The sequence below is a fragment of the Phanerochaete carnosa genome (genome assembly GCF_000300595.1).
Source record: "Phanerochaete carnosa HHB-10118-sp unplaced genomic scaffold PHACAscaffold_1, whole genome shotgun sequence".
NCBI lineage: Eukaryota > Fungi > Basidiomycota > Agaricomycetes > Polyporales > Phanerochaetaceae > Phanerochaete > Phanerochaete carnosa.
This window is the reverse complement of record NW_006767628.1, coordinates 531850-539831: the sequence shown is the minus strand read 5'-3', so window position 1 is coordinate 539831 and position 7982 is coordinate 531850. Positions and strand designations below refer to the sequence as shown.

General features: G+C 53.9%; 4 protein-coding genes across 4 annotated transcripts; 2 read left to right on the top strand and 2 right to left on the bottom strand.

Annotated features, from left to right (window-relative positions):
• Positions 1-786: 786 nt before the first annotated feature.
• On the top strand, positions 787-2005 carry PHACADRAFT_189422 (uncharacterized protein; the record flags this gene model as incomplete). The annotated part of the gene is made up of 3 exons (XM_007389697.1): positions 787-921; positions 992-1667; positions 1740-2005. The coding sequence occupies 3 exons, from the start codon at positions 787-789 to the stop codon at positions 2003-2005; spliced, it is 1077 nt and encodes a 358-aa protein (XP_007389759.1).
• A 394-nt stretch (positions 2006-2399) lies between these two features.
• Positions 2400-2762, top strand: PHACADRAFT_189421 (uncharacterized protein; the record flags this gene model as incomplete). Its single annotated transcript, XM_007389696.1, has 1 exon — positions 2400-2762. One exon carries the CDS (start codon positions 2400-2402, stop codon positions 2760-2762), a length of 363 nt encoding a protein of 120 aa, XP_007389758.1.
• A 1502-nt stretch (positions 2763-4264) lies between these two features.
• Positions 4265-5317, bottom strand: PHACADRAFT_203524 (uncharacterized protein). Its single transcript, XM_007389695.1, has 3 exons — positions 4831-5317; positions 4722-4805; positions 4265-4671 (listed from the first exon to the last, which is right to left on the bottom strand). Exons 1-3 carry the CDS (start codon positions 5079-5081, stop codon positions 4554-4556), a joined length of 453 nt encoding a protein of 150 aa, XP_007389757.1. The 5' UTR covers positions 5082-5317; the 3' UTR covers positions 4265-4553.
• A 1675-nt stretch (positions 5318-6992) lies between these two features.
• Positions 6993-7472, bottom strand: PHACADRAFT_189419 (uncharacterized protein; the record flags this gene model as incomplete). Its single annotated transcript, XM_007389694.1, has 1 exon — positions 6993-7472. The coding sequence occupies one exon, from the start codon at positions 7470-7472 to the stop codon at positions 6993-6995; it is 480 nt and encodes a 159-aa protein (XP_007389756.1).
• Positions 7473-7982: the final 510 nt, after the last annotated feature.

The following is a 7982-nucleotide window of genomic DNA, read 5'->3' as shown; positions in this document are numbered from 1 at the left end:
TCTATGCACAAAATGAGAGACCAGACTTGCCAGATACTAGTCTTAAATTGGTTTTTTACGAGAGTCTGCCCAACCCGGAAAGCACGTCACATGCTGTGACATAGTGTCACACACCTCTGCCGAAGACCAGCGAGAAGTGCCAGAAATCACTAGTAAGCAACACATATCAGCAATAGATGGCATACGATGGCGAATAGTGGCTGCTACCAGTGTATGCCACCAGTGTTTGGTGGTGGCCACCACCCGCCGTGTGAATTGATTGTACCAAATACCAGTGGCAACCAGTGTGGCATGCTGAATAGCAATATATACCAACGTGCTATACTGCTTGCCACTGATTTACAGTGGTATTCACCAGTTGCCACTGTGTTACGGTGGATTCCAGTGGACAACGAACGGCGGTGTTCAGTAGCGCCCACGACGATGTGCCCGTATATGGCAGGGACCACCAGCGAACACCAATGACCACCGGCAAACACCGGTGGTTATCGCTGGAGGTTGGCAAACGCCGAAGTTGCAAGTCACGGGCTTATAACTCCGGTCAAGCTGCTAGGCAAGTGCCGAGAAGCCGATTTGTTCCGGTACCTGACGGGAGTTTTCTCACGCAACGACGAACCTCACGGTCCCGAGTAAGCTCTAGCTTGAGGCTACTAACTGGAACTAAGTGCTCCTTGATTTTGTACGAGAGACTGCTTTGCCTTGCTCAAATCGCGCTGATCGATTCAGCCGAGCAGGCGGGCGTAGCCAAAGCGTTGAAATTTGGCTTGCGATGCAGACTTGGGCTCCATGCTCATCTGTGCGCAGTCTATATATGCTAAGCTGCAAGCCACCACGCTATCGTTACGGCCATCGACCAAGCTTGACAAGACACTTCGATACCGCAACTGCCAGTATCCAGTGGCTGGCCGGAAGCGCGCGGACGTATGAGCTGCCAGCAAGTGCCCTTCATTTGCAAATGATTTTGTTTTCGACTAATAACGTGCTTCTCAAGACTCAGGGCGGCGCGATCGCGACGGTCGACCCGACCAAGCTCACTAGCGACTGTTATCGGGATTTTTCCGGTCTAAAAACTTTCTGCCTGCATCTTCGAGAAGGCGCTGACTCGAGCTCTCGGAGTACCCGATGGCAGCGCCAGTTTTTGTGCCTCACAACGAATGGCTCAAAGATTTATGCTCCATCTCCACCGGGGACGCATGGCTTCTTCTACTACCGCACTCCTCCGCCCTGGGCCCACGACCTCGCCGGCGAGATCCGGTTCCGCATTACAAAAGACAGCGACCCATCGACCTTTGCTAGTGGCTATGACCTCCTCGTCAAAGGCATGCCATGGGCTGTGACTCTGCTGTTCAACAGCTCCATCTCGGCAGGGTTCCGTAATGCCGTGCTGCACGATGGTCTGCTCAGCGAAGACCAGATACACCGCATGGAGCGCTTGGAGCCGTGGCGTTGCAAACTAACAGCCAAGTCGCGTCTTCTCCACTCAATTGGCCAGCCGTTTGCACTACCAATAAGCACGGACAGTAAAGTCAGAAAATCTTCCCTGTACTTCGTGCCTGGCATCACGGACGACAAAGACGTGCTTGAGAACCTGCATATTGTCTCTCACTCAGGGTATCAATGGGGCTACAACACCGGTACAGACGGGGTCAAGACCTTCTCGCGAGACGGTGCGTACATTGTGTTGATATCCGATCGATTGAAACCTTACTCACGTCGTGTGTGCCAACACACGTGTTCAGCCATCGCCATTGTGCACCTTGAACCTTGGATTCATCCGCACGACAGGAAAAGACGCTGCGTTGTTATCCGAGTCCGGAAATTGTTGCACTGTGATGGCCTGCCTGTCAAATCTCTGGACGATCATCCTGATTACGGTGTGGCAGGTCATTTGTTGCATAGCGTTGGGCCGGTAAAAGAGAAGGTGTGGTATCATAAAATTCACCAGGGACCAATCGCCTGGAGGCACTTGTGTTTACCGCCCGAAGGTGTGACCATGGACTTGTAAACTGTCTGTGCTGTACAGTTCAATGCAAAGCGATGGTGCACGCGTGCCTTGATCTTACTAGGCTGAGAGGGCGCCGACGCTGGTGCGGGAAGTGCTCAAGACAGCTTCTGACTAACGCGTCTCTTTGCACCATCGTGGCGTCCCTGCATCGAGTCTGTGCTCTGCCGCGGCGGGCCATCCTAGGCTGCTCCTCTGCCGGGAAGAGATGGGATAAAAACGGCACAAAGCCAGCCTACTATCATCACAGCCGCCTTGACAGGAGTTGTCGGCCGGTCTACTTGCTTTCCACTGATTCTTGGCGAGAGCGGCTTCGGCGCGCTAGCATGCACGAAGAGGTTGTTACCAGCACATCTTCCCCGACGTCGCGTGAATTCCCGTGTACCACGCTTTCGTAATGCGCGTCGCAATCAGAAATGGTGCGGCGCGCCTTGTGTACGGCGGGGACGGGCTCTGGCGTGCGCTCGCCCTGTCGACGCCCCTCGACAAAGCTTCGAAGGCCGCTTTGAGCGACTGGCTAGCGCGAATCGCAACTTCTGCACAAACCAGGTCTGCTGGGTCGCCAACGGGGAGCATGGCTGCGAGTTTCACCGACAGCGATCCGCAGGTGCTCGTCGTCGACGATGGCCAATTTGGCTCTGATGCTGCAACGTACCTGAAGCACCTCGGCGACGGCCATTTCGTTGCCAAGAAGAACACGCGTGTGAGCGACAGCTGGAGGGCTCGCTACGACGTCTTTCTGTTTGAGAGAGACGGGTAATATTGAGCTCACCAAATGCAGGAGCTATCGATCTGCCGTACTTCAGTAAGCCATCGCACCGTACCCGGCCAGCTGCTGAACGCACACAAACTCACTACCGCAGATTCTTTGTAGTCTGGCAAGCCTTTCCATCGTCCGAATAAGTACGCCACCGGCTACGCAGACTACCGTTGGTCCCACTGACTCAGACCTGTCCGAAAGGCAGGGCCGAGCTCTGCATTTAGGCGTTCGAGTCGAGTTCGATATCTGCTCGAGTCCTGGGAGGAGGGCACACAACTCCCGGAAAACAAACGGGTCGTCGTCATCTCTCGCACCGATATGGTAGAGCGAATGCTGTTATATGCCCGCACGCGTCGGGTACACTGGCGCACCTCGCAACAGAGGCGCGCGCGACTGCGGGCTCTACCACCTGCTCGTCGAGGGCGAGCTGAAAGGCCCCTGGTGTAAGCTCTACCGCTTGCCGCACAGCCGCGCGCCCTTCCGTGACCTTTTCGTGGGACGCCTACATCAGCTCCTCTCTGAATGACAGGGCAGTGTTCCTGTTGCTTGCAGATCTTTATATACCAACGCGAAGGAGAGGCTCTATGCAGCACTGGTTGAGTAGTAATTGCTATACGCGTGCTTGCATATGACGTGCTGCATGGTAGCGAAAGCATCGAGATTGATACCGGGTAGTCGCAGCTGTTTGCGTCAAGAACTCAAGTTTGTCTGCGGGCTGTTCATTCGAGCGCCGCGATTCCGCATATGGAGGTACTATGACACTGGGGGTCAAACTAAAAGCTCGCGATAGACGAAAGAAGGCAAATATTAAACATTTGATGCATCGATTTCACAGCCTGTATGCATAAACAACAGGCTCTGTACTGCTGCATTTCCGGCAACGCGTTGTACCACTCGTGATCGATAAATATTGGGGAGGCCTATAAACAACGGAAACAAAATTGGAGCAGATGTTAAACGCGAGGATAGAAGTGCGATGCGATAAGTGCCTGTCCGCTTGAACTTCGACGGCAGCACTGAGCAGAGCAGAAGTTGGTGATTCCTGATGGCCATACATTGGTGGCATGGCCGTACATCGAAACCTGCTTGAAAGACGTCAACCTCAAGTCGCTCTGACAGACATAGAACAAAACGCGCACCCAATCCGCAGCTGTGGATGGTACAATGGCTATTCCACGCGAGATAGTGGACAAACCGGCGTATTCCTCTTCACTCGCACATTCGGTGGACCGAATCCGTCTCGCAGCCCTTCCGCTTCACAGCGACTGTCGTTAACATCTTCTTCACCCCGCTCCAACCGGCCACGGTCCACAGGCTCACTGGTATTCCCGAGGGAACCGGAGGGCACCCTGAAGCTCGCAGAGACGCGAAAAAAAAAGCTGCATGTCAGGGCTACTCCCGCTAGCCTCAGAAGTGTCTTGATGACATGATTGGTAACTGCGACTGGGATGCGGTGCTGGTTGTTAGCGGCTTGGAGGACGCCATCAGCACCGCGACGGCCAGCAAGAGGGGGAGACACACAAGCTCACGGATAAAGGCGCACATCTCCTCAGGCAGGAGCGACTTTGGGTCCGACGTAACTTTCTTCACCGCATGATATAAATTGTCATCGTCTCACATCACTTGGCCTGCCCCTCGGCCTCCGCGCCTTACAATAGCGAAAACCACGATGCACCTTTCGCGCGTCTTGCTCAGGCTGAAGTAGTCTTAGCGGCACAAGTGGAAGCCAAAACCCCAGGCGGGCTGCCACGTCGGCAGGCCGACCAGTGCACCGTACTGCTTGACGATCTCCTATGGGCTTGGGCTGGACAAGGAGTAGAGGTTGAGCGTGCCGCAGATTAGGCGGTACTCGACGACGGAGAGATTAGACGACAGCGCGGTCAGGAGGATGTCGTCGGAGCCGGCGGAGCTGTGTAGGCGATGAGCGTATGTTTGGAAGACGAGAGGGTGGTGGCGCACCTGAAGAGGAAGACGCCGTGCGTCTGTGAACGCTTGGTCGTGGCGTTGTAGCGGTGCTCTAGGTAGATCGGGTGCGAGCCATAGCTATAGAGATGAATCAGCCGCGCACTCCTGGCAAACGAGGAAGGGTACCCATACTTTCTGCTCAATAGTATCAGGAATATCCTGCGCCCACATCGTCTGGATCGTCCCGACACCGCCATCAGCGCCGACATCTCTGCGGAAGCCGCTGCTCGCGACGACTTCTCTCAGGCCATAGATGTTCGTCCCGAGCGCAGGCGCAGGCGTGAGCTGCAAGTACTGGTATTCAAGCACGAGTGGGAAGCTGTCGAGCGCGGTGGAGTTGTCCGTCGAGATCATGGGCGGGATGGGCGTGGGGGGAAGGAACGAGATCCGGGTGTCGAACAGGGGCTACGCATCTGGCTGGGAGCGGCGGGTGATCCAGAAGGTAAAGGAGGAGGATTTATATTTGAAGACGAGGTCGGAACTGTTTTTGTGAATGAAGTTGGCTTTCCCGGAAGGTCGATCAGTAAAGATGGGATGGTGAATTGGGAATTGGCGGTGTCAAGAATGTTTACATGGAGCCTATCACGGGTAAGCTCAGGCTATTAAAGAAAGTTGTAAGTAAATTCTCTTACCTCGTATCAGAATCGTAGGTAACTTCCAGGGTAAGATTTGCAATATCCTGCCCGAACGCGCTGCAAGCAGGGACGGCCAGGTTGAGCTGAGCGGCCAGCCCAGTGTCCGTCTCTCGCAGCGCGCTCGAAGAATATCCTGAAACTTATGAGATACCGCTGTCACTCCAAAGAATGAGCGACTTACCGGGGCAGCTCGACACGTCGAGCGAAAGCGTGGGCACTCTGAGTGCGAATTGATGGGGAAGCGCATCACGTTGGAGCTTGGACGGCTCCCGGCACAGCACGACCAGGGGCAGCGGAAGCCCGGCAAGGACCGCGGACAATATCGTCAACGCGAGTTTGAAGGCTCAAGACGAAGTGGGTCGAAAGGCGAGTCTGAAAGCGAAATCGAACCGGCCGAATTTTATACAGCGCTAGCTTGGCCTGGCTATCACGAAGGTGATGCCTTGGTCAAGCGACGTCAGCGTCGAGTGAGTACTGTATACGTTCTGCCATCATGGGTGCGAACGTCTGAGGCGTCCGCTGTCTTTGGATTGGACATGGGAGTCACGGTGGCCCGGGTCCAAGCCGATCGAGCTCTGCAGAAAACACGTGATTTATCACTTTGTGGCGCGGTTATCTCCGTGAATCTGTTTTCGCCAGTAGCGAGAGCTCAACCTCTCCTACGCCTCAAAACCTTCCCTCCTTTGAGCGTAAGTATCTTTGTTTCATAGGTCACGTATATCTTACTGAATATACCGTAGTCCGCATCGTAGCCTCGAGCGCGGCCATCCTGTGAGCTGGCCCTCTGTGCATGCAGTCGGCCAGCCGCCCCCAGACGACTTCGATATGGAAACTCACCGAGGGCCTTGAACTAACATGTTAACATGCGACAATGGCGTCATTTCTGTCTGGCTAGCGGCACGTTGTCGCTTTTGCGCAGGACCATTCTCAGTTCATGTTTGTTCTTCCGAGACTCGGACCCCCCGATCGTCGAACTGAGTTATTGAAATGATGCTTACCCGGTGAGCTCTTGCATGCACAACATCATTCATATAACATCCGAAGCCGCATTCTATGGTACTACGGCATCCAAGGTTCCTGCTACGACATTATCGAATATGTGCCGGCAATATCCTTGCGACTATCCTTAGTCCTTTTTATGAAGGTTGGGGATGGACAAAAATAAGCAGATCACAAACTCGAACACGATGAAACTCGTTCTCAATCTGAGACGCCCAGGAAAGGTGCGCGTGCACGCAACACAGTGCACGAGATTGCACGAGGCCGCACGCAAATGCGAGCACACGCACGTACGTGCACAGCCATGCACTCACGTAAGCCAAAGTGCAACGTAAGCAGAACAAAACTGGGAAGCTTTGGAAAAACTGGAACTCGCATGAGCGCTCCTTATACACCGAAGTGCACGTACGTGCACGACCATGCAATCATGTGAGCTAAAGTGCAACATAAGCAGACCAAAACTGGGAAGCTATGTAAAAACTGGAACTTGCATAAACGCTCATGTACGCATTGAAGTGCACGTACGTGCACTTCGGTTCACATCCGTGTCCCTAATGCCACGCTCTAAAACTCGAACTGTCATGCATTGAGCTCGTTCATCCAACTTGCAATTTGAAATAAACTCGCAATTTTAAGCCTTCGTCTCGTGCACCCTGACTTTGAACTTGCACACCAGGATGTTAAACTCGCCAAGATTGGTCGTAAACTCGCGTCCCATGGTTTCAAACTCGCTCAAGCCGAGCATAAACTCGCGCACCATGATTTTGGTCTCATTCTGACCGATCCTAAACTCGCGCGGCATGATCTTAAACTCGCTCTGACGGACTCTAAACTCGTGTGTCATGATTTTGATCTCGCTCAGACTGATCGAAATCTCGGGTGCAGTGATCATAAACTCGTGTGCTACGATCATAAACTCGCTCGGGCTAATTGTAAACTCGCGGGCCGCGATCATAAACTCGCTCGGGCCAATTGTAAACTCGCGGGCCACGATCATAAACTCGCTGATTGTAAACTCGCAGGCCCTGGTCATGAACTCGCTCCGGCTGATTGTAAACTCGCGGGCCACGATCATAAACTCGCTCAGGCGGATCGTAAGCTCGCGTGCCATGATCAAAAACTCGCGCAGAGGGATCTTAAACTTGCTCAACCTCGCGCGGATTCACCTTAATCTCGCAACTAGTGATGTGCGGGCTCGGCTCAAAGCCCACAAGCCCGTCAAGCCCGGCCCAAAAAAGCCTGACCCAAGCCAGGCCTGGCAGCGGGCTCAAGGCCGGGCTTGAGATGAAGTCAAGCCTGAGCCCGGCCCGAAAGCCCAGGCTTGGGTGCACCAAATGTGTTGCCGTTCCCTGGGCTCAAAACATGGTAAGAACGACTTTATATATGCATATGAGACAAAACGTTGACTTACCAGACGAGGCGATCCCTGCTAGTGTGACTAAGCGCGATTGTGCGCCGCCGCCTGGCGTTCTCCGTAGGCGCCCCTTCGCGAACCTTGTCATAACATGGCTCGTAGCGCGGTCGCATGCCCTCTGGAGGCTGAAGTACGGTGAGTACATGCAATAGTAGCCTATCACATGCAAATATGCTCACTTTTGTAGCATACAAATACTTATCCTAA

Excerpts from the sequence above, each read along its gene's own strand:
- PHACADRAFT_203524 (XM_007389695.1), bottom strand. The coding sequence starts at position 5,081 with ATGATCTCGACGGACAACTCCACCGCGCTCGACAGCTTCCCACTCGTG. Across the intron at positions 4,806-4,830 it reads CCCTTCCTCGTTTGCCAGGA|CTATGGCTCGCACCCGATCT; the intron begins GTGCGCGGCTGA and ends TCATCTCTATAG. Across the intron at positions 4,672-4,721 it reads CACGGCGTCTTCCTCTTCAG|CTCCGCCGGCTCCGACGACA; the intron begins GTGCGCCACCAC and ends TCGCCTACACAG.